Source organism: Varanus komodoensis, unplaced genomic scaffold, assembly GCF_004798865.1.
Source record: "Varanus komodoensis strain SLA01 unplaced genomic scaffold, ASM479886v1 scaffold42, whole genome shotgun sequence".
NCBI classification, from domain to species: Eukaryota; Metazoa; Chordata; class Lepidosauria; order Squamata; family Varanidae; genus Varanus; species Varanus komodoensis.
This window is the reverse complement of record NW_025335972.1, coordinates 55,443-76,022: the sequence shown is the minus strand read 5'-3', so window position 1 is coordinate 76,022 and position 20,580 is coordinate 55,443. Positions and strand designations below refer to the sequence as shown.

Sequence of the window (20,580 nt, the reverse complement as noted above, 5' to 3'; positions counted from 1 at the left end):
GAAAGGAGGAGGGGGAAGGAGAGAATCAGAGAAATCCAGGCACTTTGGTTTTATCCTCAGGCAGATATCATGGATGAAGAGAGAATGAAAATGCAGCTGCCCCATGAAGGTAGGGCTGGGCTCTGAACACCTAGGCAGTTAATGTGCAGGCCACCTTCAGAGACAAACAGGTGTCTCTTCTCCCCACTCCATCCCTCACTTCTGGATTTGCAAAATTCTACCCCCCCCCACCAATTTCAGCTTTTAAATAAACATTTGACACCATTAAGAACAACCAGTAGCTTTTTCAAAAGCCAGAAGAGAAATTACAAAGCTTCTAGCCATCAAAGCCATCATTTTAAGGCTCAGCACAGCTCCTCCCCTTCTCCCCATAACTGCTACTTTCTAGACTTGTGAATCATTTCAAATGTGGTGGGGAAGACAGAACTCAAAAATACATTCTTGATAAATTAGGACCATGGGAAATGTAGTCCTTCAGACGATGTCGGATTCTAATTCTCATTAGCCTTAGTAAGTCTAACCAATGTGAAGGATGATGGAAACAGCAGCTCAACATCTAGAACAGCTTTCTCCAACTTGGTGCCCTCCATATGTGTTGGACTGCAACTCCCACAATTTCCAGCCAATATAAGGCATGCCGGCCGGGGGTTATGGGAGATAAGGTCATGGAACTACATTCTACAGATGGTCAGAGGCACTCTTGTTGCAGATGGCCCTGATCTGGGATCTGGAAATAAGATTTAAGCCTATCCCTGACACAAAAGAAGAGCTGCCTGGTCTCTCAAGTTCAGTGAAGTAGAGAAATAATTATCATATTGTCGCTCCAGTCTCTTTGTGCTTCTCATTTTTCAAAGGAAAAAGAGTATTTGAAAATCGACATTCAGAAGCAAAATAAACATATACGGTTAAGTCGCAAAACTTCTTGGGTTCAGCAGATGGGTCATATCCCAGCCAGTGTCTCCCAGCACAGCCTTCTCCAACCCAATGCCCTCTGGATGTGGTAGACTACAGCTTATAGCATCCCCAACCAACGTATCAAAGCCATGCTAACTGGGGATGTTGGGCTGAAAGCTATGCTGTACCACATCCAGAAGGTGCTGGGTTGGGGAAAGCTGCTCTAACAAAATCTTGTATTTTTATGGAGCAATTCCCCTAGGTACAAGGCAAGAATGCTCATTTTGCAAACATTAAAGGCTCGGGTTCTCTCCATGGCATCTCTAAGTTCAAAAGAATTCCTGCAGAAGACCCTGGGCAAAACATTATTTTGGCTTTGCTTAGGTAGACTGATTGTGCAGCAACAGAGCCTGATAACACCGATCTAAGATTTCCTTCCTAAACAAAAGCACTGGGGAAACATTTGTCTCCAGAGGCTGCAAAGATTAGACATTTGCTGTGGCCACAGAAACAGGGGAGAGCCCATGGACCCATCTGCATTTGCATTCTCACCTTGCATTGAACAGGATGAAGAAATTTCTTCCAGATCAAGAGGCCAAGAAGGTGCCCTTGCCCAAGCCTGAATTCTAAAATCAGTCCAGAGCGTGGCAAAGGAAACAGTGATGGAGGAGATTTCTGATGTGCCTTAACTCTCTGTGAGTAAGTGTGAGTTCACAGTACCCAACAAGGCATTCCCTGTAGGGCCAACAGTGATGATGGGCACAGGGCAGGTGGGGAAAAGGTGCCAACTCTGGTCAAAACACAACAGAACAGAAGCAAGTGTGGAGTGTGACCCTTGCCTGGAGCAGGCGCTTCTCCAGCTGACACCAACAAGCATAAGAACACCACCAAAGCCACCTATCCAACCCTCTCTCCATACCATGACTCTGGAGCCCTGAAGACTGCTAGATTTATAAAAAAAGAAGAAGAAAGAGGGATGCTGAGTGCCCCCTTCATCAAAATAAGAACATCAGAGAGTGGGAGCCAGTCAAAAATCATTGTTTGCATTATCAGTTGCTCGACAATTACAGGCTTGTACAAGTCATTGATACATTAAATAAACACAAATGCCACCCCTCACCAACAGAAAGTGCTGCAGGAACCTTGTAGTGACGAGGGTTTGCACTGCTTGAGTTCAGCCCCACCCAAACTAGGCAGGGAATCAGCGCAAATATACATACATACATACATACATACATACATATATATATATATATATACACGCACACACTTTTATTTATCTATAATATTTTACTCTGTATTAACAGCAGCAACAGCTGGATACAGCTGGGACAGGTAGTTTCAGGACCAACGAAGCATGCAAAATGAAGAGTGTGGAAAAACTGGGGATCAAGGGGGTAGGGCATGAATGACCCTGAAAAAAGAAGCTGTAAGATCACAGGTGTAACTTGCAGAGTGGACTGCAAGGAAGGAAGGAGGCCCTATCCCAAGACTACATTATCCCAAGCTCCTCTTCACTGTGGCAGGAATGCCTCCCATTCTGCTTCTCAGCAGGCCCTCTGTTATTCCAAACAGGAATAATAGATTCAATGCTGATTTTTCATTTCTTGAGTGGCCCCTTTAGAACCAAGCTGCAGTTTGTCTTCCAGGCCACAAGAGATGCAGTCGCCAAAAAAAGTCATCTCAACTGGTGCTTTTTAAAGGGTCAGCAGTTATTGTCCCAAATAGAAATACACAGAGAGTAACCAGCATGCACGTGACTAGGGAGAAATCAATTTGCTCTGGGGAAGGCCTGAGGGCGGGGGCAATGGAGGGAGTGGTTTGAGGAGAGACCATCTGCTGCATTAAGAAAGGGGAAAGGCAGCTAGCTGGAGAGGGTTACACACCTTGCTAAAACAAAACAAAGTGGAGAGAAGTGATCCAACTGAGGGGCAGGCAGAAAATGGCAGTCTCTTCTCCCCCCCTCAATGCCAGCAGTGCAGTCAAGGGTGAAGCGAAGGGGGTGGGGGCTCACAGGATGCAACTGAGCTCAGATGGCGTCATCCGGGACAGGCTTGGCATCCGGGGACGGGACGCACTCCTTGCTGAGACGGACGATCTCCTGGGATAGAACCTCCAGATCCTGGACAAAGGAGGAAGGGGACGTATGAGGAAGAGGAGGACACAAAGAGGGAGGGGGAAAGATGCATGTTATTCAAGAGAGAGTGTGACCAAGATAACCTAACTTGATGCTCAGCTCCTGCTCAGGAAAACAGGCAGGGTTGCCTCCATCCTGGCTGCACCCTGACCTGCAGGATCCCTCAGTGCCTGCTCCCAGGGCACTCAGACTCTGGCTTGACCCCTTTGCAGGGACCAAGTATTTCTGGATCTTCTACATTTTTGGCTCACACAAAGAGGGTGGGAATAGGTGGGTATCTTTTCAAAACAAAAGTCAGCAACCCTCAAAATGGAAATGGAGGCCAACAGCAGGAGGGAGCCAAAGACTGAGGCAGAAATCTGAGTTTGGGAAAGGAGAATCATTTGCATTCCTGCTCCATACTGGGAATACAAGTGATACAACTGAGAGTGAGGACTGACCCCTTTCCCAAAGGGGGACATCTCCCCAACCCCTTAGGCATACACCAATTAATTGTCAGGTTAAAAATTGCTCGCTGACGATCCCTGGGCTTGAGTTCAAAGAAAAAGTCTGACAAACAGCAACATGAAAAAGGGAAACAAAGAACCAATCACAAAGGGAACTAAGAAAGTGCAAATGCCAGTAGCAAAAGTTTGTCTGGAATGCAAGAGGCTCTCACTGGTTGTGCTCCTGCAGTGGCCTCCTTCATTTCTTAGATCACACACTCCCTCAAGTGGAGCAGACCCTGGAAGCTTTGGCTCCCATGGGAGCCTGGCCCACATCTACTCTCAGATGGCATCTCTTGCCGCCCCCATGCCTGCAGCCTGTCCTCACCGTCTCACTTGCACCCTCCTTTCCCAACTGCACAGTGCCTCCTAGAGGCTGCCTCTCCACCACCCGCACTACTTACTCCGCCCCACAGCACCCATCTTTCTCCTCCTCCCCAGTGCTCCCCCTTGCCGTGTAGCTGTGGGCTTCCTTTTGGCCTTGTGCCCCAACATGCATGCACGTCCAACCTTCAGGACAGCACTGCTTCTCTGCCCCACACTGACCGTGCCTTTGCTGCCCCAACCTTGAAGTTCGTCCTCTGAATCCCTCCCCATTCAGATACAGCTATAAATAGCCTCCTCTTTCTGCTGACATCACTCTTTCGTCCCCTTGTTCCATTAGGACATTGGAAGGATCAGATTCTACATCAAGCTAACACTGAAAAAAAAAAAAAAAACAAAAAACACAGCCAATATACTGCAAACGCTTTTGCTGGGGCGGGTTTCGCTTCCCCTCTCGCCTCTGCATGTTCTCTAGTGATTAAAAAGCAAGCAAGCAGAAGAATTGCCTGTCTAGCCTAGCAATCCGTTTCCTGCAGCATCCAGCCCAGAGGCCTCCGGGAAGCTCACAAAATGCAGGGCATGAAGGTGATTGGCCTTCCCCTGCTGTCTGTCCCTGGGAAATGGCATTCCGAGATACGCCATCTCCAATCATGGAAGCTCCAAACTCCTATATATAACCATGACAATCATTCTTCTCCCCTTTGTGCCCATTTATTTGTATTACACTTTTGGAATAAGGAGGACAAGCTCCATGAGACTGATTCGAAGTGCTCTCCACTTGAGCTCCCAGCTGCTTATCTTTCGTAATGCCAGCTTTATCTTTTCTTCCCCAAGCTGGTGCCCTCAAGATGTTTTCAAATACAGCTACCAGCATTCCTAACCACTGGCCATGCTGGCTGGGGCTGATGGGAGTAGAAGCGCAAACATCTGGAATGCACCTGCCTGGGGAAGTTTGTGTGGAAGCATCAGATTGCCCATGGGCATAATGCAAGAGTGTCTGCGGCAGGGACAACTGGCCTGCAGTACGTGGACAGCACTAGTACCTCCACCCCCACCCCCACCCCCACATCCTTCCCTGCAAAGCAAAGATGCTTCTGGACATGCTTTCAGGATGCAGGGACTTCTGCCATGAGCTGTTCTGCATGGCCACTCATCCCGAGCAGCAGCCACCCCATGGACCAGGCTGCCACAATTTCTTTTCAAAATCTGGGTGGCCTCCTGTCTGTGGCACAGGGAGGAGGCCTGAGTGTCAGCGGTCCTTTGGCACGAGGCAGCAGCTCCCAGCTCAAGGTCACCACAGCATGAATGTGGAGGGTAACCTGCTACTCCCTCAGCTGCCGTTTGGAGACAAAGAGATTGAGGCTCTCTTACGGCCTCTGTTCCTTGCTGCTGCTGCTGCTGCCACCACCCCCCTCCCAGCAGTCACCTTGACCTGCAGGATGGGACAAAGCAGAGGAGTGAGGACTAGGGGCTGGGCAGACACCAGGGAAGCACTCTCCCTCCAAGACCTGCCCTGATGCCACACACTGCAGCAGGACTCCTCCAAGAGGGTTTCTCCTTGGTTACTGCACTGGCCCAGTTCTCAGGACCTGCCCGCCCAGCTTACCTTCTCTCTACAGCCCTTCCTTGATGTAGTTGGACTGCAACTACTCACATCCTGAGCAAGCACACCCAACAGCAAGGGCTGACAGAAGTCAAAGTCCACCAACATTTTGAGACCCAAGATTGGGGAGGGCTCCTATGGCTAGCCTAAGCTCTCCCTGACCAGCTCCGTGCGACTCCATGTACCCACCAAGGGGCAATGAGGTGCCTTCCGTGAACCCGCATTCAGAATACGTAGGCTCTCTTTTAATATCGCTACCACAGTCACTAATAACATTGTGAATAAAGGCAACGTGCCTGTGGACATGTCCAGTGCAGCCCATGCATTCAGCACCTTGTGCTGGATTGCCACAGCCTACCTGAGAGGTGCCCAGAACAAGATGGCAGGGAGTCATGCAACTGAGCAAGGAAGGCCAGGTGGCACCACGGCATCACCAACACATCCACTTGCCCGCTTGCCAAACACACCTGGGAATTAGTCCCCTGCCACCTGCACAGCAAGGGCTAAGTCTCTCCCCAGTGGCCCAGCGCAACTGGCTAAAATGCCTTTTCTCCAGTTTAACAGCCAGCAGTAAGAGAGCTAACTAAAATATGCTGGAGGGATTTATATTTCCAACCCTCACCCTCACGGCTTTCAACTCTGCCCACCCCTGGAACGTAACGCTCAAGAACATCCCCAAGATGGAATTAGGTCCTCAGGCTGAATTAGGCTCAACAGTGGCTTTCAATCCAGTCCTGGAACTTCAAGGCTGCATGTTACGCTTTGCCTTTGCTGTACAGTTCCGCTGGAACCAGTTCCCCCATCTCCAGGGTCCTGCAAGATGACTCTCATCCTGACATCTTCCTCCATTCCTGCAGCCCCCACATTTCACCCCGTCACCAAAGTCTTGGCCTCTGCAGTTCTTCCCACAAACCTTCTGTAAATGCATGTTCTTGGTGAGCTGCTCCTCCAACATATTCTGAAGCTTCTTGTTCATCTCACGCAGGTTCTCATCGCCTGGTTTCACCAGGTCCCTCAAGACACTGCTCAGGCTGCTCCGATCGACCTGTCCGTGGGCACCCGAAACATCTGTCAGTCAGAAGAGGGGAGAGAGAAAGAGGCAGAGATTTGAAGGATGTCTCTCAAGTTTAGTGCTGACTTGGGTGGCAAATCTGTGTCTTGGGCGTACCACTAGAAAGGCAGAAGGGGTATTACACGATTGGATGGATCCTTCATATAAACTCATTCCCTGAACAGAGAAAACTAGCATGGCAGGGACTAGTCCTGAGCCCTTCTCCTTGACAACTAGCTTTCCATGTAGAGGAGCACTCAGTCATGTGCCTCACCACAACTTCCCTGCCTGAAGTAGCAATATTAAAGGAAGTGGTATGGACCAGGTACAGGCTTGCCACTTCAATGAGAAGCAGGCCACTGAGAATGCTTCTTTCTGTGATCTGCAGATTCAGATCTGCAGACAAGAACCTGCTCTGGGTTGCTTTCTCCAAAGTTAGATTGTTGGACAAGTATGCAGCAGGGCCTCTCCAGCTCTGGCACCCTTGTCCTGGATCCAGCTATCTCAGGCTATCCTGAAGGGCTTCTTCCCTGGAGACCCTGAGGAAGTACGAACATGAACAGGTGTATTCCAACAAACCTCTGGAGGTAAGTAGGACAGATGTTGGGTGGTCCTCCTTGACTGGGTTTATTGTTGTGGCATTATCTGGATGGATTTCTTTAATCCTTACTCCATTGGGAAGCCCATTAGCCAAGACGAAAAGCAGACACGTGAGAAACAGACATCATCGGAGCCCCCCGTTTTTCCTTTCTGTTGCTCTGCCTGTCTTTGCTGCAGGATTCCTACCAATCAGAGATCATGTGAAAGGACACAGCTGCGATGTCACAAAAAGCCAATCAGAATGGCTTCTGTGATAATGTGAAGAAACCAAGTCAAAGTTAGGGCAGGTACTATGATACTCAGTGGCCAGGTCTGCTCAATTGCTGCAACTTGTCATGGCTTATTTAAACTGTGACAAGCAGTGGTGCCCATGGGAGCCAGGTTGCCTGTTTAGGTCCCCATTACAGCTTCTCGTGTCATCTGAACCTAGCAATGGTGGGTTGCTGGCTTCGTTCACATATCACCCACAACCCTAAAATAGTCCACAGGTTCTGGGTGGTTTGTTAACCATGCCAACAACACATCCTTGTTGGGTTTGTATAAGCCACAGCCACAGCCACAGCCTGAATATTCATGTTGGCTGCCCCACTGCACCACTAAGCCCCAGAGAATAATTCCCCCATGCTGGCTTAGCATGAGTGCTGTGGGGAGAGGGGCACTGCAAACCTTTTTGCCCTTGTTTGCAGCCCTGCTGAAAAAATCACTAAGACAGGGAGAATACGTGTAGGGAAAAAACATGTTTCTGACTAAATTCCCCTTCTCGGTTCTTGCAACTATGACATTTTAGAATATATGAAACACAGCAATTGTGTCATTCTACCATCAGCTGGCCTCCCTTGCAGAACTGGCCTCTCTGCCTCTGCTTTCATCCTTCTTGGCCTCTAACCATTACTCACTACTCTCCTTTCAGAGCTTAGGATGGATCTCATTGCCTCAGGGGGTTGACATAATTTTGGGGTCTTTCCCTGTAGGAAGGCTGAAAGCTGCTCAGCCATGAAATTAGGAAAACAGCAGGAAACAGATAACAGCAGTAGCCCATCCTCCATCCCACCCAGAGAAACTAGCGTCAGAAAAGAAAAAACAGAAAAGAAGGAATTAAGTCAGATTTTTAACTTGTATGCTAGAAGGTGCCTCCCCCACCCCTCTTCCAATTCTGCAGTCTTTCCAAGAGGGGAGACAGGCATATGAAATGACTCCTGTGGAAGGATGCTGCGCAGCCCCAGCACAGCCTGTTGTTCAGACTGGTGGGGCAGGCAGGGGGCCTGGATGAGGAGGAAGCTGCAAATAGGCAGGGCCTACAGGCCAGGCACCAGGCTTAATGAAGCACACAGGTATAATGCTATGTTCTGAAAACACTGGATGAGCTCTGGGTGAGCTTATACACAGTGAGCTTCAGCATCACTGAGCAGAGAATCATATGGGATCAGAGTGGGAAGGGGCCTACGATATCATCCAGTCCAACCCCTGCTTAATGCAGGACTCCATGTTACAGCATCCCTAATAGGTGGCTGTCTGGCTGCACATTGAGTAAGAAGCAACATGCAGAAAACTTGAGCCTATAGGGTAGATTCCCCCAACAGGGCACCCTCCAGATGCAGCCACATTGCATTCACAGCATCTCCAGCCAGTTGTCTAGGGAGGATAGGAGTTGCAGTCCAACACATCTGGAGGGTGCCCAGTTTGGGAAAGCTGACCCAAAGCTTCTGACCAGCCTTTGCCAAGTAAAGCCGCAACGTATCAGTTAATCAGTACTGGGTTTTAGGAAGTCAGAATCTGAAATTTATTGCCAATCTCCAACCTGACAGGCCAGGTTTCCAAACTGGTTCCAACTCTGGTCTCTCCCGCTGCCCCCGCAGGCTACACCCCTGGACAGGCCTCTCTGGCTCTCCTCACGGAAATGTTTAATCCAGTGCTGGCAACTCTTCCCAATGGAACCTCCAACCACCTCCTCTACTTCACAGGTTTCTATCAGGCCCAGTGCTAGAAAAAATAGTTGTGGCCCCTGAGCACAAGGGTCTGGGTGAGGGGTGGGGGGGTGGGGAAGGCCTGTGTGCCTGAATGTACCCCACCTGCAGCCATTTGAGGCAGTCTGCTCCTTTGATTCCCCAGAATGATGCTGGGCAAAAGCAACCCTGACACATGGATCGATTCCGCCTGCTCTCCCTGCTCCGGAAGTTCAGCCTTCATCAGTCCAGCTGTCTCTCAAGGCAGAAATCCTTCTGGCCCTCGGCTGTGCCAGCATGTGTTGCTGCACCTCCACACACACAGAAGACAGAACACCTGGTTCCCAGCGTCAATTCTCTCCACCAGGACACCCAGCTTTCCCCAGTGCAGATACCCCATGGCACAGCACTTCCACAGGATCATACCATATGCTCTTCTCATGGATAGGAGTAAGTGCCATCAAGAACAGTCCAAAGAATAACCACACCTCTTTCCCAGTGTGCTACTTAATCAAAATTGGTGAATTCAATTTCTGTACTACAGAAGTTGGAAGCTCATGTGAATTCTTGAACTATGAAAGTCATGCAAACTTGCACTTTTGTTTTACTCAGTGTTTGGTTGTCATGAATTAGGGAAAAAGAAAATGGAAGGCATTGACGCCGCATCACCTAAGGAAATGCCACTCTCTCTCTCCCCCACAACTGTGCTCTTTGATTCCAGCATGCATTGCCCACATTAACCTGAAATCATCCTGACAACTTTAAAGAGCTAAAAACACGGCACTTTTTCCGCTTCAGAAAAAGAACACCAGATTTCTCCCAAGTCTGAATTCAGCACCCAGTATCCAGGTGTACACTGTGATACCCAGCTTGCTCATGCTCACTCGCTCTCTCTCTCTCTCTCTCTCTCTCTCTCTCTCTCTCTCTCTCTCTCTCACACACACACACACACAGTCTGCCAACATTCAAAGGGTGGGAAGAAAGGACTGGAAGCATGTTGAGGGCTAAGATACGTTCAGTCAACTTGCACTATGGAAGCAGCCGTTCCAGCAGACTAAATGGAGGGAGAGTGGGGCCTATCTACCAGCCCTGCTGAGATCATCCCAAGCCCTCCAGCAGACTGCTGAGGCTACCCAGGCTCAAGCACCCCCTCTGCTCAGCAGGCTAGCACCAAGTCTGTGTGTGCAAAGCCAGTTCCTCTATATCTACCGATACTGCTGTCTCCTTGCATGCTTGGCAGCACCTGTTTGGATGTTATCTGAAAAGGCAGACATGCAACTTCTTCAGCCACAAAGGGAATAAGCGTAGCACATCCCATGTGCATTTGCCACAAGTGCACACAACAGTGTTCAGAAGCACAGAGATCAGGTAAGCAGAACAAGTTAGGCCTGATCCATCACCACACCTCACAAGCACCACTGCACAGCACTTCAAGCCATGGATCTTTTCCCTCCGCTCAATAGACCTCACAAGAATGTTTCAACAACCGGTGTCTGTTAGGAAGAATTTTGCTCAATGGCCAAGATATACTGTTTTGGCAACAGGAATCAGAGAGGGGGCACCTCTCAAGTCAACATCACCATTTTGTCCCCTGCTCATCCTCTTTGGCTGACTGGAGTGTCAGTCCCCAGAAAGCCCAGATGTTTCTCCAGTGGGTCCCAGATCTCAGTCTGCCACGTTCTCTTGCGAATAAAGACTAGAGGACTATTGGCGGTAGTGGCTCATGGGTCAAGACACCTGTCACACAGTTAACTTGGCTGCTCCAGTGGCCCAATCCACCAACGCGCAGCTTCTGTGCCACGTCTGGCCGAGAGAAAACTGTGAGTGAGCCTCACTCACTTGTGGAAACCTAATTTACCTTATGCTAAATCTACACAGTTTAAATTGCAGCAGAAGTAGAAATAAAGGCAATGTTAATTAAGAAGCAACAGACAGGCACTTACTAGGAGGACTCTGAGAGCAGTGAGGTCAAGTGGCTAGTGCAAAGGGCCAGGAAGCGACTCCTAGATTCAATTGCAAAGATTTGGAGGACATATTAGGCTGAGAATGACAGTCAAAGGCAGAAGAAAGCAGCACAAGATGCAGGAGGAGGAGGTTTGTATTTTTAGCGTTCATGAAATATTCACTGGCTGGGTTGTGTGTTGCCGAGCCGAGGCGAAGGCGACCCTGCACAAGCTATTTATAACTGGCTCCCATTCCTTGCCCACGGCACAATTCTGCATGGAAGTATGGAAAACTTATTCATACAGTAACTTATCCTGAGGATGCCTGCCCCCTGCCCCCGACCTTGTCAACCCTAAGCATAGGAGGATCTTTCCGCGTGCCCTCTTAGAGTCACTGCAGGACGCATAGATGCCTGCATGCAAAGAATTTGCTCCTTTGTGTTCTCTGCAGTTCTGGCTGGCCAAAGGACCATGCAGCACGATCCCAAACAAGGTGAGAGGGGAGATGACTCATGGGCAGCAGGCAAATGTTATGGATGAGGTCACAATGGCAGAAGGGGGCTGGAACCCAGGAGGGAGAACGCAGCCCATAGGAGAAAATGTCACTTCCACACTGCAGGGCTTGCAGGTGCAGTTGGGTTATGGGGCATAGGCAGAAGGATGGTACAGGCTGCCTAGCCAGGAACATGAGGAATGCAACCAGCTGACAGAGAGACTTTTCTTTGTGGCCTGGTGTCATGGCTTCTCGCTCCGATTGACTTGCCTAATGATTTGCTGAGCCTGACACTTTCTCAGGCCAAGAGCAAAATGTTGACTGCTCCTTGCGTTTCCACCTTTGTGCATTCCGAGGGCAGGGAGCTGTGTGTGAAACTGAGCGCTGTCCTTCCAGACTCTTCACCCTAAACCGTGCAGCAAAGCCGCCATGCCCTGCTTCCATCTACAGCACAGCATCCAGCACCAAGCAACTAGAGCATGGGCACCTCTCATACTGAGTATCCCACTTTCTGTCTCCATTTCTAACACAGTTGTTAGGCAGAACCACTATGTGCAAAGAAGCCATTGTCAGAAAGTTGAAGGCAGCTCAGATTCACCCATCCTGAACTGTAGCTGGAAGGACCAGGGTGCTGATCCTGAACAGCTCCCTCCCCACTTGCCAAACTCTGTGGACTTGTTTTTTTCACCAATAGCAGGAATAAAATCATAACAGCTGCACCCCATGGCTGGATCTATGTTTATGAAAGTCCTCGTCCCTAAGGGTAGGACTAATGGCTCTGTACAGGACACAGCTCTGCAGTTGCATACAGAAGCATGGACTCTGGTATCAAAGGATCTGGCATGCTGAGAGTTTCAGCATTTTTGTTTTTGTTTCTAGTCCTTAAGGCTCTGAAGCTGGTGCATGGGTAACTCTAGGTGAAATCTGAAAAAAGATATAAGCAGTGCTCCTCCTACACTGTGTTTGTACGACAGCCATTTCCACAGAAAGCACCAGCCCACCTCATCCAGATAGTCATCCAGATATCCACCAGTTCCACAGGGAGATGACAAATGGAAGCCATCCAAAGGCTACGAACACTGTCTACCAACATTACATGACCCAGAATGCAACAATAAGCATGAATGCTGAGATAATAAACTCAGAGCCAGTAGTTGATTCGTTAAAGATGTCAGTTCCACCGAGCACTAGCAGCTAATTCAAGACAGTGGAATGGTTTGGATGAACTCGCTTGCATGCCCAGGCTAAGTCCTCTCATCCCAACTGCAGGATTATACAACAGAAGATGGAGAAGTGAGACATGAGTGGGCAGCAGAGAACAGGCAGTTATTTAAAAAAATGTTCATTCTTTATTTCATTTCTAGCCTGCTTTTCTTTCTTCTATCTCAGAACTCAAGGGGGGGAGGGTGCCATACCATCTCCCATACAAGCCCCTGAATAGCTCCAGACCTGCTTAGCTTCCTCCTGTGCCTTCAGACCATCTTTGGGGCAGTTGGCAGGTAGTTTTGGACTGAGTTGTCAAATGAAGTCATTTGCCTGGTAGCCTCTAGACTCAAAGCCTTTCAACTGAAACCCTTGCACTTTCAAGGCTCACTTCTACAACTTAAGGGTTAGAAACCTAAGTAAAAAGAAATCTGGGGACTCTTCATCCAGAGAAATATTGCACATGTACATAACAGGGTCTGTTCCCTCTTGTTTATACCATGGCTGCTTCCCATGCCATCACAAAAGGTTTTTTTCTTTTAATGGGGGATGCTTTTTTAAGACTGTAACAATCTGATCTGAGCATGGTGCCTTTGGTGAAACAAGCGGTTCCTTTCCTTTCCTTTCCTTTCCTTTCCTTTCCTTTCCTTTCCTTTCGCAAAGTGGAGTTTTCCAGGTCTCCCTTCATCACTGATTCCTCAAGGGGTCTTGAATGCTCCTCGATACCATGATAGAGTCAGACCCATATGAGAAGTCCCAGCCAGCTGGAAGGTAGCATAAGGAAGGGAAGGCAGAGCTTGGAAGATGGGCCTGGGACAGCCATGCTGAACGTGGGCATGTGCTTCTCTTTGTACTACAGTGAGGTTGAACAGGAACAGTCCCTTTCTCTTGCCTTTGCTGGAACCTGTGATGGGAGATGGCACTAACAGGCTTTGACAGCAGGTCCCTACGGAGGCTGCCACTTTGCCTGCTGCAGGAAAGGGAGGGCTCTGGAACTGATGACACAAAAAGGTCCCTCTGGCAGGCCAGGACTGTCACGGAAACAATGCTGGCACAAGGTGGGAGGCTGGATCCTGAGCAAGCACATGGAAAAGGAGAAACACATGCACCCTACTCCCCACACATGGATCACCTGCTCACTCTGAACAGCTTCACCACTGTGTCTGCCCCAACTCTGCATGTTTAAACACTGCTCTATGGCACAAGATCACAACTCTAGCCCTCTCCCTGCTGTGTGAGAAATTGCTCACACCAAGACTGGCTGTTTATGCAGGCAGCACAGTCACTCAGTATCAATTAAGAACCAATATGCAAAGAAGGGAAAGGAGTAAGGGAAAGGAAGGACAGGGAATAGGCCAGCAAGATAGGTACACTCAGCCTCACTGAGCCTCAGTTCTGCAGGTCAACTGGACCACGCAATTTGAACCAATTAATTTCTCTCTGATGTGCTCCAAAGACCCCTCTCATTTGCCTTCAGTTTTTTCAGAAACAAGGGTGAGAGACCGGATGAAAGCAATGGCTCACTCCCATGGAATTGAGATTGATCCAATGCAATTGGCCTCACCCACAGAGCTGAGGTACAGAAATGCCATAGGATGACCATACAGAAAAGCACCTTCCAGGGTGTCAGTTAAGTCTTTCCCAATTCTGGGCCCTCCAGTTGTTTGGGCTTTCACATTCCAGCTGCTACAGCCAGTATGGCCAATGTTCAGGCATGCTGGGAGCTGTAGTCCCAAATGTCAAGAGGCCATCTGGTTGGGAAGACCAAACCAGGGTAACATTTTAAGGGGACTTCACACTTGTGGTTAAGGGGTTAGAGCAGGAAAAATTGGATTTTTACCATCTTCTCTTTCCTCCTGCATACAAAGGATGGCATCCAACTGGAAGGGTGAGCATTCAGGCTCCAGAGTCCTATTTTCTTTCCCCAGCATCATTCACATACCTGTACTTTTTTTCTTAGTGGTTGTAACAACAATTCCTCTTTAAATTCAAATTAAGTTGAAATGTGTCAGATTGTGAACACATTTCAACTTAATTTGAAATGTGTTCACAGGGTGGTGAGGGAGCAAGGTGAAGATGGAGGGATGCTGCACAAACACACAGTTTTATTTTGAATTGCATATTCTTGGCATGGATTTATATTTCTATATAAACTAATTCCTAGGCACCTCACATTCTCACAACAATAAAGGCCATTAAATATAATCCACAGATCTCCATCTGGTAAAGCTCAGATCTGCTGGTTATGCTCGAGTGGGCCAGAGATGGAGCAGCAGCATGGCCAACGCTTAGGAAAGTGGAGAACTGAAGTCCAAAGCATCTCGAAATCTACTTTTTGCTCACGTTTGTATCTCACCCAATTATTATCCCCCCCTCTTATGCTCAGGAGCACACCACCATCCCTTGGAGAACTCCCCTTGCACACAAGCCACTACTCACGATGGCTTTGAGGGCGTTTGAGGGCACTGCTCAGAAAACTGCTGTGAAGTCAGAGAGTGGCACTCTGGAGACCCAGCATGGCCCCCATAGGACTGAAACTAAATGGCCTATCCATGCCCGTGTCTCCTTTGCCCTTCCCTAATCCCTGGCTATCCCAAGCTGGTTCCCTCCTGAAGGCCGGAGGTCTTACCAATGCGGCTGTCCATCACATAGGTCTCGATGATGGCACTCTTCCGGCACAGGTCCTCAGCCATGGAGGCACTGCTGACTTCAAGGTGCTTCACCTGGCAGAGAGAAGACTACATCATTACCTCCCTCCCAACCCCACCTTTCCTCAGCATGCAGATACCAGCTCCATCTGCATCTCCTCCAAGGCCAGGTGAGCTGCCTTCAGATTCAGTGTGGTGTAGCTGTTAAGAGCATGAGACTGGGACTCAGGTGATCTGGGTTCTAGTCCCTGCTCAGCCATGGAGGCAACTGGGTGACTTTGGGCCAGTCACAGACTCTCAGCCCAACCTGCCTCACAGGGTTGTTGTTGTTGTGGGGATAAGATGGAGGAGGAGAATGATGCAAGCTGCCTTGAGCCCTTTGTAGGAAAAAGGCAGGATATAAATTGAAAAATAAATACATAAATAAATTCAGCCAGCCTCAGAAGCTCTGCTTTTGGCCTGACTTACACCCCTCATCTCTGATGTTGTTCTCCAGGCTCATCTCACAGGGCTGACCTCTGGTCATAACCTCAGCATTCAGAACTGACTCTTTTGAAGAGTCCTGCTGCTGGATCAGACCAAAGGTCTGTCTAGTCCAACATTTTGTTCACACAGAGGCCAACCAGGTCCCTGTGGAAGGCCCACAACTGGGCCATGAAGGCAATAGCACCCTCCCATCCCAGCTGTCCAACAACTGGTTCACACAGACATGCTGCTGCTTCTACTGAATGTAGCATACAGCCACCAGGACGTTATTAGCCTTATCATGCATGAATCTGTCCAGTCCTCCTTGGATTTGTTGATGAGGTGACTCCTGGGACTGGGTTCCCCAGTTTTCTTGGGCCTGTTCAAGGCAACTGCAGGCAACATTCCTAGCAGGGCTGGCCCAAGGTAGCTTGCAGACTAAGACAAAGAAGAAGATGGCGTCCCTTCCAGTCCACACAGGCAAGCTAATCGGACTGGCAGCTGGACAATTATTTCAGGGATGATACCCTGTGCCTCACTGAAGGGTGGCAGACTAGTTTTGGGGTAGAGGATAGGCTGTGTAGCACACACAGTGGTGTCCTCCAAGAGGAGGAAAGGCCAAGGAGCTCGGGGGCAGCCCCCACCATTTGCCACCTAAGCTGGCTGCTTCATTCTGCCTCATGGTAGGGCCAGCTCTGCCTCCCAGTCAATGAACTCCTTGCCTAGGAGTGATGACACCATAGATGGCACTGGAAGAGGACAATACAGCATCTCCAAAAGCTCCAGCCAGCCATTCCCAGACCCGGCCCTTGAATTTTAATACCTTCTCCTCCAGCAGCCATTTCTCCTGCTGAACTTCTGCCAGGCGCTGGAACAGCTCAGAGATCTCTTCATCTGACAGGTCAGCTGGCCGTGGCAGTTGTGACTGTGACTGCGGACTGCCGGTGGTTGACTGCAAGCAGAGAGAGGCCACAGACAGGTCACGAACCACATGAAGCCCCTACCATGCATCCAGAATTGCCCCCTCATTGGAACTTGTGGAGAGCATCCTGATTTCCCTGATCCCACCAAGTAAAGGGAGTGGCTATTCTGTTATTCAGAATGTTATTCTGACCATGAGTAAATGTCTCATTGCATGCTTGGCTATTCCTTATTTCCCCCAGTACTGGGATGTCGTTCCAAGGGCACCATTTCAGAAGCTACTTAAAGAAGCTCTAAGAGAAACTCCCCAGCACACACTTTATTGGGAAGGCCCCTTTGGAAGTGGAGCTACCCAACTGCTCAAAGCAGACCTCACCTCTTCCAAGAGCTTGGGTGCCTCCAGCTCCTACAGACAAGCTTTTCTGCCCTTTGGCCCCCTCACCTTGTTACTGCCGGCTCCAGAACCCTCCTTCATGATTTCACGGTAGCTGAAGGATGAAATGCTGCTGCTGTCCCCTGTCTGTGCCCGGCTGGGTGAGCTGATATCCGCCAGGACAAGATCCTCAATTCCTGGAGGGCAAAGAGCAATGTAAGGACACCAGGAAGAGCAGCCCCTGGTAACGTCTTGCCTTACAGGACACTCCGCATCAGGAGAACAGAAACTCTTTCAGTCCAAGGGCCAAACTCCATTTTGGACGAGCAATCAGGGGCTACCTTCCAATTGTGAGTGGAGGCAAAGGCAAAAGAGGGAGGAATAAAATACTAGCTTATCTTTGCTTAGACCTGCCTCTGCCTTAGGAGAGGTTTCTCAGCCTCCTAGTATGAGGGGGAAACTGCTTACAAGCCTGGAAACCAGCAATGACCATTGTTTGTGGTGGGGGGGGGGTGAGACCAGAAAAAGGAAGTGTGGTCTCCTAGGGAACCCCAGAAAGCCAAAGTGGGATCTCAGGAGGGCTGGAATTGGTCCTCATACTGATGGCTCTGCCCCTCTGTCACTACATGCTCAGAAACTGCATAATCAAGGAAATGACACCAAGAAGCACATATAACAACAAATGATACAGCAGACAGCAGATGGGCCTCTGCTTCTTAAATGGAGTTGGCACAAAAAACCCCAGAAAGCCTCCAGTTCAAATTAAACACTGATTACAGCTCTTTTACTATTTTTGCCCTACCCAGATCTGAAAATAGCTCTATAGAAAGAACTAACTAAGATCTGAAAATAGCTCTATAGAAAGAACTAACTAATGGTTCGAATAGATTCTTTTGGGATCCGACTTCTGTACAATTCTAGCATTCTGCATGTTCTATATATAAGGAGCATTCTGGAAAAGATGGTGATAAAAGTTGGGAGAGATTGCAGGATTTATCTGAGCAAAGGCATGCACGTTTCCCTTTGAGTGTCGTGAGGCAAAGTCCTGTCCTAAATTGATCCCCATACTCATACTTTCCCCATCAACTAATTCTTTTCCTTTCCTCTCTCTCATTCGGCAAATGCAAGAATCCCAAGTGGCCTTGAGGAATGAGAGAGGAACTACCTTGTTTACATAATCAGGAATATACCAAGCTCCTGAGCAGAAGGTAAACACTCCCAATCCATTAGCTGCAGATAATGGATGAGGAACAGACTGCTGGATCCTGCATTCTCATGATCTCTTGTGCAGGGATCCCTCTAAATTCCTTCTACTGGCCTCAATCACTGGCCAGGATTTGCTCTCAACCAGGGCACACAGTTCCTTAAAATCAACCTGGGTTAGTATTCATAAGGTTTAAATTTACTATCAACATAATTCTTAAACACAGTAAAAGCTAGTAGGGAAAACTGAGAAAAAGAGGGAAGAAGGAGGGCTGTGATGAAGGAGCAAAGCCCAGTCCCCAACCATTTTGAAGGTAACAGGAAGAAAATGTTTGTAAGGCCCCACAGGAGTTTCCTTGCTTGTGGTCTCAATTTGCCTGCAATGAATTCTCAGCTTTAAGCTTCCATATTGCAGCCTCTCCTGCTTATGAATGCTTCTGATGCAATATTTATTGATTGGATTGGACTGATACCCCACCTCTCTACCAAGAAAATGGCCCTACCCTGCTCTTGTTTTCCTGGATTGTTCTGAGTTGTGGCTGCAACTGATCACAGGCGTTTAGTCAGATGCTTTTTGCTGGTTTTGGTTGTTTTTATGCTTGTTTTTATGACTGTTGGCTGTTCTATTACTATATCAGTTTTTTATTAGAATGAATTTTATGGTACTATGCCACCTTAGGGGGGCTCTTGCCCTGAAAGACAGCCTAGAATTATTGTAATCTAATAAAGACTTACAAAAAGAGGCAGTGACATTTAAAATAAAAACTGACTTAAAACAATAATAAAATACAGTAAAACATGCAACAACAAAATAATATAAACAGCACAGTACTCAACAGACTGGCTTACATGCCACACGTCGTGCCTGAACAAAAATGTCTTTGCTTGTCAGCTGAACAGAGCTAATGTGGTGTCCCTCCAGAGGAAAGCCCAGTCTTGGAAAGCTCACCAAAAAGGCCTTCTCTCGTGTCTGCAGCATACTTGTCTCTGTTGGTGGTAGGACCCTAAGAACAGCCTTCCCAGGCAGGCTTGTATGGGAGAACACTGTCTTCTAGGTAGCTTGGTTCAAACCACAATGGGCTTTTCTTCTTTTCAGTGCCAAAAGATGGAATGCTGCCTTATCCTAGCAGACCTGCTTCACAATACCTATTATTTTCAGCAGACCTGAACAGACACTACATTTTATACACATCCAAGGTCCTATTCCTTCAGCCTTTAGATTTAATAGAAGTATATTTATTTATTATTTAGTTGATGTGTATCCAGTCTTTCTACCACAAATTGGCACTCAAGGCAGCTTTGCAGGCATAATTTAAAATTGATTAAAGCAATAACATGCAATGAAAATGTAACAATGTTACAAAATATGTTTTGTATGAAATATGTTTCATATTTCATACAAAATATGAAAATGTTACAAAATAAAAAGTAAAAAGAGCACCAAACCCAACAGGCCACTTACAGGCCAAAGGCCTTCCTGAATAAAGCAATGTTTGCCCATCAGCAGAAAGACAGTCTGTCTGTAGCTGAAATTTCTCAGCAGTTCTCAAAGGCAGCCCTGCATTGACCATGTCAGCACAATTCAAACGGGATGTAACTGGCACACATGTGACTGTGGCCAGATCAGGTATTTCTGGAATAGGTTTGTGAGCTTGAGCTGTGCAAATACCATCCTGTCCTCCAATAAGACCTGCCCATTTGGGTTCAGAGCTGAGCCCAGGAGTACACCCAAACTGCACACCTAAGTCTGCAGAGGGAGAAGAGCCCCATTCGGCACTGGCTACAGCCCTTCTCCCTGATCTGCTTTTCAAAAATGAACCAGCCCGTCCCATCCAGAATCCCTCCTGTTCAGCTGTGATGTTATTCTTGTCAAGCTAAATACTAACAGAAGAGGAAGATATGAACAACAAATTCTTAATTGGCATTTACCAAGGACCAGATCTGTTCAAAGGGCTGAAATCCACTGCAAAGCCTGAGTGGAGCAAATGAAGCTGAGAAATAGTGACTGTATTTGGAAATCATGAGAGAAAGGAGCCTTGAGTGTCCCTCTGAGACCTACAACCACCCCCCTTCTCCTTTGCTTCTCCAAGTGGAAAGAAGAGATGAGGTGCCTTCTGCTTCTCTTTTAGATTCTCAAGTTTAGTGTATTGTCAGAGCCCAACAAATGGGCTAACATTATTACCCATGAATTTATTACAAATGCTATTCCATCTGAAATCAATTTCATTTTAATGAATCTGTTCTAAGTAAGGGTAACTTTGGGTACAACCCTTTATATTTGTTTCTCAGGAAAT

The 20,580-nt window shown here is 48.1% G+C and overlaps 1 protein-coding gene across 1 annotated transcript in view; it reads right to left on the bottom strand.

Annotated features, from left to right (window-relative positions):
- Positions 1-1,916: 1,916 nt before the first annotated feature.
- Positions 1,917-20,580, bottom strand: part of GRIPAP1 (GRIP1 associated protein 1) — a 54,451-nt gene continuing 35,787 nt past the window's right edge. The window contains exons 22-26 of the mRNA XM_044443415.1: positions 17,153-17,280; positions 16,613-16,741; positions 15,306-15,399; positions 6,357-6,511; positions 1,917-3,016 (exon numbers count right to left, since the gene is read on the bottom strand). Of these exons, the coding sequence (XP_044299350.1) occupies positions 2,924-3,016; positions 6,357-6,511; positions 15,306-15,399; positions 16,613-16,741; positions 17,153-17,280 (599 nt within the window). The 3' untranslated portion in view covers positions 1,917-2,923. The remainder of the gene's footprint in view (positions 3,017-6,356; positions 6,512-15,305; positions 15,400-16,612; positions 16,742-17,152; positions 17,281-20,580) is intronic.